General features: G+C 47.4%; 1 protein-coding gene across 1 annotated transcript in view; it reads left to right on the forward strand.

The window, feature by feature from the left end:
- Positions 1 to 10,240, forward strand: part of LOC135196229 (uncharacterized) — a 233,984-nt gene extending 223,744 nt beyond the window's left edge. Inside the window, exon 6 of the mRNA XM_064222877.1 lies at positions 563 to 10,240. Within this exon, the coding sequence (XP_064078947.1) occupies positions 563 to 712 (150 nt within the window). The 3' untranslated portion in view covers positions 713 to 10,240. The remainder of the gene's footprint in view (positions 1 to 562) is intronic.
- Positions 10,241 to 13,857: the final 3,617 nt, after the last annotated feature.

Consider the following 13,857-nt stretch of genomic DNA (forward strand, 5'->3'; position numbering starts at 1 on the left):
TTGTATTTATAAAGTTGGTAGCTATAATTTTGGATTTCTTGTGAAATATATACAATATCTCATCATTTATAAGGGACTGTAGGTTATGTTTTACCATAATTTCTTTATAAGTTTTGGATAGAATTTTGGATATGATGAGCATGTAACTTTTACAGCACATTATTTTTATCATAATATTACCATTAGACTCAGGGTTTGTTTGCCCAACATATTTATTTTATAAAATTTCTTAAGTGCAGAAAGCATTGCAGCTTGGACCAAAGAGAAGTGGCAAAGAATAAGTACTATGTATGGTGTGCTAACAAGACACGTCAAACAGTACCCTCGTACTGGCAGGGATGCTGTAAAGACACTCAAATACTGTCACTAGTACATAAGGAAAAAGAAAATGTTGTAACATATGGAACAGAATCCTAATTCAGGGGCTGGTATACAGTGTTTGGATAATTAGAAATCATGCATACCAATGAGTATAAATATTAGTGTGTAAATTTCTAATGATCTCTATTGTTATCCTACTTTTATGTATTGATGTAATAACATTAACTATTAATAATTTTAGGTTCGTAAAAGTGAGGTTGTGAAAGCAAATGGTCTTTTGGAGATGAATTGGGATTGCTCATCAGAAAAAGAAGTACAAATGCTAGCAGAAATTCTCATTAGTGGCGCCAAAGAGAGACGAAGACATCGGAGGGAGAATGCATTTCATTAAGTTGGAAATACAAAATAACTGGAGATTTTCAGTTGAGTATAGTACCTATAAAGAGTTTTGAAATAAGTTCAAGAATTATCATATTGTCTAATTCTTTTATACAATAAGTAAAATTCTATGTATTACAAGCAGTCCCTGGTTATTGGCGGGGGTTCTGTTCTGACAGCTAGATGATAAGGGAAAATCACCGATAACCTGATTTTGGTACCAATAACCAGGTAATGGCACCTCTGTTAGGTATGTATCTGCGCCAATACTCTATTATCAGCGCTGATAACTGGAAATTGGCGATTTTTGGTGCTAGTCAAGCCCCATAAAAATGGATTGCCGATGACTGGGGGCTGCCTGTATTTCTTATGGGAGTAGGATGTTATTTTTAAATTTACCGTAAACTTTTGAAAAAGATAACAAAATTCTGGATTACACATTCTGGAAAAAATTAGAATATGTCTTTTTACTTACCATCACTAGGTAATTTTGAAACTACCTAACCTTTCTACTTACCTGTAATCAGATACTGTTAATTTGAAGAAAGCAGTAGAACTTATAGTACAATGTAATGTCATGTTGGGTGGCCTGTTCCTCCATGATCTTGAAAGATGAGTGCATTCAAGTCAAAATCCATAAGTTTTTGAGGATATTCTTCTGTCTGTTTAGCTAGAAAGGATCCTTTAATTCATGGACCTTTGTTTTGATCACACCACCGTCCCAAAAGTCTGCCTTCATGTTGTGGCCCCAATTGCTTTCTTGACTCACATGAGAGATACCATGCTTTTAAAGTACCATGACAATGATACAAGTTTGATCTGACACCAAAAAAATAAAGATAATTTATATGGGAATGTAGCTTTATAAACCAAGAGTCTATTAAAAATTTAGGATTTAGATACTAATAAGGCTGTCTTAAAAGAGATCTCAGTAGCCTCATTCCTATCTTTGTAATTGTAACCAAAGTTAGCAGTCCACTTGAGCTCCTTGGAAAATTAATTCCTCACAGCTGGAACTGGACATTAGTGGTTTTCCAGTGACTATCTAGACAACCTTTAAGACTTAGCTTAGTGGTTAGACAGGTGGAACAGCTTAGTGGTTAGACAGGTGGAACTTCCTACTGCTAAAGACTTGTTACTTTTAATGCGTGCCTTTCGGGAAGGTTGCAGCTGTAACTAAGACGTGGAATACTTTGCATAGTGCTGCTGTTTTCTGATTTCCAATATACTATTTAAGTAAGAGCAAATTTATTCCTGCTCTCTGCTGATATCTGCATTCATTTTTTGTTTTATTTTCTATACCCTCATATTCAGTTATTTGTTACCTTTTCCTATAAATTCTCTCTTCACAGGCTGATTTTTCCTCAGAGCTTTCTTGGGTTAATAGTTAGTTCCGATACAGAATACAAACCTTCGGTCCCTTACAATAGGAAGGTACTTATCGGCAGCTGAACCGGTCGTAAACTTTCGAATAAGGGGTTCGGTAGTTAACTACTTGTCCGGCAGTTAGCGGTACGCTCGACTGCGAGGCGAGAAGTCACTTTGCTTTCGGCCGCGCTCGTGGATGGACGTGCTTCTCTTCGTCTCTCTGCCCGTTTCTGTTGTATGCTTGGTTTACTTCACTGTGTGAAGACTTTTTCGCTTTTTCTTTTGCTTGTATGTGTTTGCAAGTACAAAACTAAGTGCGTGTGTTTTTGTTTTTCATTTATTATGGAAATTATGCAACAAGAGCCGGACAAACCCCCTCACCCCCCATCAACTGTAGACTATGCCCAGGTATTGGGGGTCGTATGTGTGGGGCTTTCCGCTCTTCTGTGGAGGTTGATCCTCATGATTTTTGTGCTTGGTGTAGAGGGCGTGAATGCTCTCGCACTGTGACTTGTGACACTTGTATTTTTTGGTCGGAGGCGCAGTGGGAGCACTACGGGGGGAGGAAGAAGCCGCGGAAGCCGGCTAAGGAGTCGTCGGAGGACTCCCCGGCTATGCCCTTGGTTACCGATATGTCTTCCTCCCTCCGGCTCAGCTCCCTCGTATGGCTCCTTCCCCTTCGGGGGAGGTTTCTCTATCCCTATCCTCCCTCGATCAGTCGAGCGTAGAGGAGGGGGCGAGATACCCCGACATCCAGTTGTACTCAGAGTCCTCCGTTCGCTCGGGCTGGGAATTATCCCCCCCAGGCGAGGGGGGGACCCCCCCCCCACTAATCTACCCGACTTTTCCTCCCTCAGACTTGCTGACCACGGAAGACGATCTCGGTAGGGCCTGGTACTTGCTGGGGCTGCAAGGGACACTGACGGTCCAGGGGCTGCTTAGTCATCTGGCGAGAGGGGCCACGCAGGTTACGCACGGGCCTACCACCACGACGGTGTCCACGCCGGGCTATGCTGCTCCGCCTCACCTGGTTTATACGCAGCACGTAGCCACAGTGTCCCCGACAGCCGCTGTACAGGCTCCGCTGCCGGAGGTTTCCTTGCCCGTTGCTATGCCGCCTCCTGGTTTTCCCGCTACTGCCGCAGCCCCGGACTTCCAGTGTCCCAAGAGCTCGCCACTAGACCTACCTCCTGTGCAGAGGATGCTGCCGGTTCCTGCCCCGCCTCCTGTTCCTGATTTCGTTGCCGCTCCAGCCTTGGTACCAGTTCCTGCCGCTGTCGTTCCTGCCTGTGGTGTTGCTGCTCCCACCCCAGGTCCTTCCGGACAGGTGCAGTTGGGCCCTGTTGCTTTGGCAACTGCCCTGGCTCCGTCCTGGATGGAAGACCTGATGGTGGTGCTGAGGAAGCTGACGTAGAGGAAGAGGAGGAAGGTGTCGTCTTCGTCGCCTGCCGCCACTTCCCCTTCAACTTCTAAGGCTACCAAGCCGAAGAAGAAGAAGGCTGCCTCCTCCCCCCCTAAGAAGTCTCGTGCCGTCGGTCCTCCTGTTCCTTCGGGAACGGGGCCCGTCTCTCCTTCTGCAAGGAAGAAGAAGACGGGGACCGAAGGAGTGTCGGCTAGCACCAGCACCTCCTCACCTGGTGCCAGAGGTACCGTCTCGGCCTCTCGTTCGCGAGAGTTACCGAGGTGACCAGACAGCCAAGACCCAGGCATCCGAGTTCTCTCGGCGCCAGGATCCAGGCACGGGATGGAAGACTGGAGGGAGTCGCTCGGGCGACTCTCACCAGACCAGCGATTGCTCTTACGGCGATACGCTGGTACACAGAGTTGACGCGACGGTCCCAGACCGCTTGCGGGCTGAGGCGAGGAAGCGGTCCCATCGGTCGCCTGAACCAGCCGACGCACCGTGAGGATAGGCCTCGCTCCCACCGCGACAGTGAACTCTGCAGGTCCCCTGACCGCTGCTCCTTCCAGGACCGGGTGGAGAGGGGGACCAGCAGCAGCTCTTCTGACGCTCGGGACCGTCGCCGCTGTTCTCGGTTCAGCCGCTCTCCCCGGGAGAGCCGCTCGACCAGGCCTGCAGACTGATCGCCACCGTGGGTTGGCGATCGCCTGCACACCGGCTCTGCCAGTGGGCGCGGGGCGAGTGTCAGGTCTGCCTCTCCAGTCCCTTCAACTTCCTCGGGCTTTACCTGGAAGAGCAAGGTGATCAGGAGCAATCACGAGGGGCGCGCCCCTCACGATCCCGCCACGACGCCCTACGAACCTGGCACGGTCCTTGGACCAACCAGATTGTACGTGCAAGTGGTAGGAGGAGACCAGGAGGGGTCTGTCGTGGTTCCTCCTGTGGAAGAAGGAGGTTCCCGGGAGGCAATCTCGTTGGAAGGGCTTGACGGTCTGTCTTCACAGGATGCAGTCACTCCCAAGATCCAGAGGTCATTCGCGGAGGTAATTGTGCTGATCCGTCAGCACAACGAACTCAGAGAAGGATCGCTGTTCCCACCTACCGAACCCACGTTGGGCTTGGAGGAACCCAGGACGGCAGTGGGTCTGCCGCGATCAGCTTTGGCTGACACACTCTTCTCCGGACAGGAGGGTTCGCTTCGGTCCGGTAGGTCTGCTAAGCTCCTTCCTCCACCTCTACCACGACAGAGGGGCGAGGACCCTCTGTCGCCCAAACAGGTTAACCCAGAGCTAGCCAGGCTAACTCCGGGCGCGTCTCTGCCGCAGCTCCTGTCGGAGAACCTCTGGTTCTCGCAGCAGGGAGGCACTTGCCTTGGAGTCTACTGCAATGGCAGCCTTCCAAGCAGTCTCATGGCTCGACCTGTGGTCCCTCAGTGTCGAAAACCGCAGCCTCTTTAGGGAACATCACTCCTGAAGGGGACCCGGCTTTCGTGAGACTGTGCCAGTCTGGGGGTAGGGCTATCGCCTACCTGACCCACCAGATGGCCAACCTGTGGGCCAACCTGGTTCTCCAGCGTAGAGATGCTGTTCTCACCCGAGTGACCAGGGCGGCCGGGCGTCAGGCGGCTCTGGGTCTTCGCAACGGACCAGTGCGTAGTTCCTCCTCTTGCGGAGTTCCTCCTCTTCTCTTCCCAGGAGAGATGGTGGACGCTGCGGTGGAAAGACGGCGCACTGACGACAGTGACCATTTAGTATGCCAGGCAGTCTTGAAGGCGTCTGGGCAGCCTTGAGTTACTGCGGCCAAGCCCAAGAGTTTGGTTAGCGCTTCCTCTGCAGGCAAGACGATCGCATTGTCGAAGCCCAAAGGAAAGACTCTGCCTTCAACTTCTTCAAGGAGCGACCGTTACCAGCCTTCCTTCTCACAAGGAGGAGCAGGGAAGAAGAAGTCGAAGATAGGTGGGAAACGCTAGGGACGGCGTTCCCCCTCACCTGCTGCCGAAAGTGGAGGGGTGCCTGGCGAGCCATTGGGCAACATAGCAGCGCTACGGTGCGGACACCTGGGATGTAACCAAGGACATGATGCTTCGGCAGGAAGTAGAAGCCATGCTGAGCAAACGAGCTGTGGAGATCGTTCAGGATCAGTTGCCAGGCTTCTACAGCTGCCTCTTCCTGGTGGAGAAGTCTTCGGGGCGGCTGGTGCTCGGCGATAGATCTCTCTCCCTTGAACAGATTCGTTCGCCAGGCTCAGTTCACAATGGAAACAGCACGTTCGGTGCTCGATTCCATCAGGGAGAATGACTTCATGCTTTCTGTGGATTTGAAGGATGCGTATTTCCAGATACCAGTCCATCAATCCTCCAGGAAGTACCTCTGCTTCATCCTCGATGGGGTGTACTGGTTCAGGGTACTTTGTTTCGGTCTCTCAACTGCCCCACAGGTGTTCACGTGAGTGTTCACACTGGTGTTGGCTTGGGCCCACTCGTCCGGGATACGTCTCTTGAGGTATCTCGACGATTGGTTAGTCCTGGCGAGCTCCCGCTCGCAGTTGCTGCAGGACAGAGATCAACTCCTCGAATTCTGCCGCGATCTGGGAATTGTTGTGAATTACGAGAAGTCAGAGCTTGAACCCAAGCAGAGGATGAAGTACCTGGGCATGCTGATCGACACGGCAGCAGGGCGAGTCTTCCCCACAGATTCGCGGATCAGCAGGTTCAGGGAGGCAGTAAGACAGTTCCTGTCTCGACAGGAGCAACCGGCTCAGCAGTGGCAAGTCGTGATCGGCCACCTGTCGTTTCTCGAGAAGCTAGTCCCTCACGGGCGTCTTCACCTGCGGTCTCTTCAGTGGAGACTAAAGGAGTGTTGGTCACAGGCAAGGGATCCTCCCTTTTTCCCTGTGTCCCTCATGGAGGAGGTGAGGCAGGACCTAGCCTGGTAGCTGGATGACAGGAATCTCGTAAGAGGAGTGCCTATTCGCACTCCCCCCCCCAGAGATGCTTCTCTTCTCGGACGCATCGACCGAGGGATGGGGCGCACACCTGGAGGAGTTGCTGACTGCAGGTGTGTGGGACCATCGCAACAAGCACCTTCACATCAACGTCCTGGAGCTCAAGGCAGCGTTCCTCAGTCTCCAAGAGTTCTGGGACCGTCTGGTGGGACACTCGGTGGTGTTGATGTGCGACAACACCACAGTAGTGGCATACGTCAACAAGCAGGGGGGCCTAGTGTCCCTCCCGTTGCACCAGTTGATGCTGCAGGTGCACGAGTGGGCCGCGGCACACTCAACATAGTTGTCGGCTCGCTACATTCCAGGCAAGAGGAATGTGGTAGCCGACAAGCTCAGTTGTCGTGATCAGACGATAGGAGCCGAGTGGTCCCTTTATCTAGACGTGGCAGAAAGGCTCTTCAACCTGTGGGGGCGCCCTGTCGTGGATCTGTTCGTCACCCGGCACAACCGAAAACTCCAGGTTTTCTACTCAATTGCGCCGGACCCATGGGCAGCCGCAGAGGACGCTCTTCAGCATCCGTGGGACAACCTCTTCGTCTACCCCTTTCCCCTGTTCTGTCTGATTCGCAAAGTGATCAGCAGGGCGCTGATCGCTGCGAACCTTCCGATGATCCTAGTGGCGCCCAAACGACCTCAAGCCGTTTGGTATCCAGACCTGCTGGCTCTGCTTGCCGGAGCGCTGAGAGAGATTCCCCCTTGGCACAGCCTTCTGTGCCAGCCACACGTAGAACGGTACCACTGATCCGTTGAGTCCCTGTGTCTTCACAGTTGGCTTCTATCCACCATCTCTTGCGAGCAAGAGGCTTTTCTCGCAGCGCAGCGACAGAGTTGGCCAGATACCTCAGACAGTCTTCTGCGGCTGTCTACCAGGGGAAGTGGTCCGTCTTCTGTGGTTGGTGTCGTGGACGGGGTCTCTCTCCTCTCAGAGCCTCTCTTCAGCAGGTAGCGGATTTCCTCTTCTTCCTTTGCCGAGAGAAGCTCCTCTCCGTCTCCGCAGTTAAGGGCTACAGAGCCGCCCTGGCCTTAGTCCTTAAACTGAGAGGTTTGGATATCTCCTCTTCTTTCGAGATCTCCCTCCTGAGGAAAAGCTTCGAGAGATCTTGCCCACCCAGGGAAACTCAGGCCCCCGGATGGGATGTGACTCTCGTCCTTAGGAGTTTGACTCGCAGACCCTTCGAGTCACTCCGAGAGTCGTCAGACAGGGATCTGACCCTTAAGAAGACCCTCTTCTTGCTGGCCCTGGCATCGGCGAAGAGAGTATCCGAACTTCATGGTCTATCCTTCAACATTAAGCATTCCAGGGGATGGGGATCCGTGACGCACGATTTCGTCCCGAACTTCGTAGCGAAGACTCAGAATCCTTCGGTCGCTGACGACTGGTTCGAGTCCTTCATGATCCCCTTTCTGAAGGATTTCACCGATAATGATGCGGATGAGATGCTGCTTTGTCCTGTGAGGGCGCTACGGTGCTATCTGAAGAAAACTCGACACCTCAGGCCTGAGTGTCGACGCCTCTTCGTTAGCACTGGGGTTACAAAGAAAGAAGTTTCCAAGAATACTCTTTCTTTCTGGCTGCGTGAGGTGATCAGGAGGGCGTACGAGACAGCTGGCAGTGACGACACCCGTACCCTTCATCCGAGAGCCCACGAAGTCAGAGGTATTGGTCCAACCCTTGCATTCCGCAAGAACTTCTCCCTGGCGCAGGTTTCTGAAGGCAGGGGTTTGGGCCAACCAATCCACCTTCATTTATTTCTACCTTCGGGATATCACCCACAGGTCCTTGGACACCTTTTCCTTGGGACCCGTGGTGGCTGCTCAACACGTTGTGTAGTCTACCCAGCACCTGAGCTGACAGAACAGCATCGCATCCTTGTGTGACTGTATGTATGGACGAGTGAAAGAGAGTGTGACTGGCCTCTCTTCCTCCTTCATTCTTCCCTCTACCTGTGGGCAGAGGGCCACGGTCGTCACTACGCTGAACAGGAGGCCGATGCAGGTAAGCTACACAACCGAGCCCCATTCTATCCCTTTCAGTAGGGATAGAAGTGTTTATCCACCACTCCCCAACAAGGAGGGGAGTGGAAGCCAACAAGAGACAAACCCATAACTTTACTTTGGCTCTTGAAGTAGGAAATAGTTCTTGATTTTGCTAATTATAAGAGGTACGCTTGCCTTCCTCTTATAATTTGGTCCAGAAGTCTGACCTCTGATCCTGCGGTGCACACCCTGATCAGCTAGGCAGAGGCTAGGATCCCTCCCTCTGGTCTTACGACTAGGGAGGGAATCCAAGGTAGGATGAACACCAGTCTGTTCATAAGACTCAGATTCCACCCACCAATAAGTGAGTCTTCCTATTGTAAAGGACTGAAGGTTTGTATTCCGTATCGGAACAAATAACAATTTGTCGAACATTGTATTTTTCCTAACTATACAAACTTGAGGTCCTTTACATATAGTCCCACCTCATGCCACCCCTCACTCTGCATTTCCTGGGCCTCAAGCAAAGTGACTTCTCGCCTCGCAGGCGAGTGTACCGCTAACTGCCGGACAAGTAGTTAACTACCAAACCCCTTGTTCGAAAGCTTACGACCAGTTCAGCTGCCGCTAAGTACTACCTTCCTGTTGTAAAGGACCTCAGGTTTATATAGTTAGGAAAAATACAATTTTCAACAAATTGTTATATTCTGTTGACTTAGTCCATAAGGGTTCTCAGCTGAAGATTTAATTTAAGAAAGAAAGATGAAGGCAGTACAACTAGCGCTGTAGGCATTAGGAAGATAACTTTTTACCAAATTGCCAGGTGTGACAGGGCAATTCCACAGTGGTGACCTAACTCAGGAATGAATATAGTGTCAGAGTCTCATGTAAAGTACTAATCACTGTCAGATGTTCTGTTGTAGGTAGAGTTCATGATACTACTATCATCCTCAGATACATCCCAAAGAGTTTTTAAAATTAATTTCTTCCAAAAATATATACAATATGGTATTGTACAGTAAAGCCAAACAAGGTAGTAGTTGGATGCTTTTGTTCTAACTACTTAGGCTCACAAGATTTGTGTTTTGACAGCTATAAAACTCCTTCATTGGATGTAGTACAGCAGTGTACCTCATACAGTAATGTAGTGCTATATAAATGTTTTTCACTCTGTGTAAGAGCATGTCTATATGCACACAAGTTAATAAAAACTCGTACAGGATAGAGGGGCTACAGTAAGTGTGCAGATTTGTTTAATGCAATACATATATGCATGCATATGCTCATTGAAAAATTTGTGTAAACTTCATTACTATATTATGAGTAATATTGTAGTACCTGATATCATGTCAATAAAAGTACAGTAGCTCACTAATAGGGTGCAGTATAGTATTGTACTTTACTTCTAGACGTATTGGTGCTAAATAGACATCTTGATTTGAGGGTTTTTGCCTCCAGATCAAGCATGAAACTGTTTTTTTACTAATTTAGATAGCTTTCTACTCTAAAAATTATGCTAAAGCTATTATTGTCCTGCAGTTTATATTAATAATAAGGGTATTATCTTTACAGGTACTGTTTGTTTATATAAATAAAACCTTTTATAGTTTCATTTGGCAACCAAAGACACTAATGATGTCAGTAAAATGCAATCAGCTGATTATATTAAGAATGTAAAGAGCACCAGAATGCAAATGGCATATGATTGCTTTGTTCATATTTTGTAATGCTATAATACATGTAATATGATACAGTAAAACAACAGTGTTATTAAAATTATCATTATTCTCATTACAACTATTCTTTGCCTTTTTCATATGGATATCTATCAGTGTTACAACCTAACTAGAACCAGCCTGAGAAGAGCCATTATTAGACTCCGAGGTCTGGATAAACTAATCCTTTATATAATAATAATAATAATAATAATAATAATAATAATAATAATAACTATAACACCCTAACCATGGTGATCTTTCTTTCTCTTTCTCTACATTTCATCAACCATCATACAGTACTTATGATGCTCCTCACATTCTCCACTAAAAAATTCTTGTTTATAGAATTGTGGATGAAGTGACTGTAATTCTGCCCTACATAAACAACCGAACTGAAAACCAGCTAATTGTTGATGTCATTTATGGTAACTATCGAGCATTTATTAAGAGTTACATTAAAGGTGTCAAGTTGTTAAACCCTGATTCTCAGTGGTGGCTTCTATAAGTATAAATAAAATACATTTTTATTCATCCTTCATGCAGTGGAGATCTTGAGAATACAAGGGAATTAAAGCTGCAAAATATAGCCCGGGCTGAATAAAACTAATAATGGGCATGGGAAAGTGATGTCCAGAATTTGTGAACGCACACTTCCTGCTTATACAATCAAGTCAAGTAATGTACAGTGAACCCCCCATATTTGTGCTCACATATTCATGAAATTCTCTGGCACATATACCCCATTATTTGTGAAAAATTTGCCTATTTACGGTATTTTTCTGAGAAATATCCACTAATTCTTGTTTTTTCTTATCATTTTCATCATAAAATGCACTTTTTGTGATAAAACTTATTAAAAAAATGAGGTATAAACATTTTTAGTGTTTTTTTTTGTTTAACTAATAAAATATGACATTTTTGAAAGTAAAATGTATTTCTCCCTGACCGTACAGACCTGGAGTCCTTTAGGAGTCCTTTACTTAGAATAGATTGCAGCTCAGCTGAAACTACCGGCTAATACGTACATTCTTTTATACCGAGGTAGTTAACTACCAGGCTGGTAGTTTCCTGCCGGCAGTGGGGAAATACCGCCTTCCCACCAGCTCACTGAGTAGTCACTTTGATTGCAGCCAGGACTTAGATGATGACCCCTGATATCAAGGGGGTGGGTGTTTGGCGGGACCATACAAGTAAAAGACTCCAGGTTTGTATGGTTAGGGAAAAATACATTTTACTTTAAAAAATGTCATTAGTTCCTACACCGTATACAAACCTTCCGTCTTTTACTTAGGAGACTCGTCCTAAGGCAGGGATGGAAGTCCTGTATTGCTGGCTGAGAAAGGAACCTGGGATACCAGGACCCGGGCGTATAGCTCTGGGTCGTGGATCCTTCACCCCGTGAGCCATGGTAAATGCAACCTGATGGCTGACGGCCTGTGTATCAAAGGCGTGAGCGAAGAACTCTCTCTGGCAACCAAAACCAGGCTATATAATCATAGCGGGTTTGTTGGGTTGCAGCACACTTACCCTCGGAAAGGAGTGTGGAGACTGACTTCTATGTCTACAGAAAAACCACTAGTCGGACTTGGAATGCTTACCAATATCAAAATCGATGCCGGAGAACGGGTTTCGATGTTGTGGCCCTAAGTAAGGGTGAAAGGTGAAGAGAAAATAGGCCAGTCATACTCTCACATTCACCCCAGGCCTGACATGGAACCTCGATCCTCGATTCGATACTTCCGACCTCTGAGGGCACAGAGGTAGCTAAACCACTTGCTGAGTGGTAACCAGAGGACCAAGATCAGGTGTGTCGAGGTAGCTGTGGGTACAGTCTTGAAGGTAGAACCTGATGAAGGTGGAAGGGCGAGACTAAGTGCTGGCTTCCATCACCTGGGTTACAGAGGCTTCCATCACCTGGGTTACAGAGAGGTTCTTCCTGAAGGCAAGAGTTGTGATCATTTAGCGCACATCGTGAGCCTTCACTCGACTAGTACCAACAAGTGGAGAAGAGGGACCCGGACTCGTCAACAGATGCCGACTGACTGCGCTGCCACACATCTGAGATGTAGTCACAAATGACACCAGCCTTTTGAAGGGTTATGCTGAGAATAACCATACAAATCATCTATCTTGTTCACCGCTGGTGTTGAGCGATGAGATGATGTTTCTTGCAAAGCATGCGCACATCAGACAATAGTCAATTGCCTTCTAAGAGACCGAGGTCCCTGTGATGGCAAGACAGTTTCTCATCAGTAATTGAATCTCAACTAAGGAGAAACAATACTGTATTACTAGTAAATGACTAAGGTGAATGCAGACCTACGTCTTCACAGTTGAATTGAGAGAAGTAAACTCTCAAGATTCTAATCATAGGAAAAAGTCTCGTTGATGACACCAACAGTGAAGATGGCTTTAATCCCTGTTGTTTTACAGAGGACTGAAAAAGCTAATCTGCTATTTCTTTGTTGCTCGGCGAGAAAGTCGGAGTTTGCAATGAAAGCGGAGTGTCTTTCAGGAATGAAAACGCAGGGATTGTACTGCCCGAAGAACCGCTTCTTGTGGGCTGGATCAGGGAGGACGTTTCTTTTTACTTTGGAAGCAGAGCTAATAGGCCGGGAACAGGTAAAATCTTCCGTTATTCATTTACAATTTGGGGTGAACAAAGAATAATTGAACACCTTACGAATTTAGAAGACAAACTCAAATTGTCTAAAGAATATCATTCTGTCTCATCACAGCGGCCGATGGGGCAGGTGCGATGAAGTGGAAGACTAGGCTACCGACTTCTGTTATACTGTGGTGTGAACAGAAAGATGATAACGATTCTAGTGAGATATATTTGTGAAAATTCTCACAACGGCAAATGCGGTGATTGCCAGGTAGAGATTCGAATTAGTAGTCAATCCTCGACAGAGGAGAAACAATACCAAGCCAAAACTCGGAGGGCAAGCAGTACTGAGGCAGAGCCATACACCGCTTGCTCAACTTGTTATCACCCCGAGTTGCCTGGTAGAGCATTCCATAAAGAAATGCGTTCTGCTAGAACCATCGAGCGCAAAAAAGATACACTCGAGCATCTGCATTTTAACTGAAATGGGAGAGAAGAAAACACTGTTGTTTGGTGATAATGAAATGCTGTGGTGTTGTTGAGAAACTATACCACTAGTTATCTAAAAATCAACCCCGGTAATTCTTGGGCGGCTCGAAAGGCTGTCCTGAGTTCTGCATTGATTAAGAGAAGGTGCTATTCATCTTGGTCACATACCACTTATCTCCAGTTTTCTGTGAATTAGATGTTTCTGGAAAGATGGAATACTTCCTAGTTAACTCACAGGTATGCGCCTACTACTCGGACAATGCAACTGATAACAGAAGCATGTCACGAAAGAAATATACAGTGGTACCTCAACATACCAAAGGCTCAACTTACGAAAAACTCGAGATACGAAAGCAAATACGAAAAATTTTACAGCTCTACATACGAAAAGTTTTCAAGATATGAAAGGTTGTTGCTGTAAAGTCCCGAGATTCGCCCGGACCACCGAGAACAATTTTAAAACTCCCGCGCCGCCAACTGAGTAAACTCGCCACCATCCTCCCGCTCTCCCATGGGTTCCTGATGCTAGTCACCCCATAAGGTCCTGCTCTCCTATTGGTCAGCATCTACCCCTTGTGCTTTAAGTATTCTAT

This window comes from Macrobrachium nipponense, chromosome 17 (assembly GCF_015104395.2).
Source record: "Macrobrachium nipponense isolate FS-2020 chromosome 17, ASM1510439v2, whole genome shotgun sequence".
Classification (NCBI taxonomy): Eukaryota; Metazoa; Arthropoda; class Malacostraca; order Decapoda; family Palaemonidae; genus Macrobrachium; species Macrobrachium nipponense.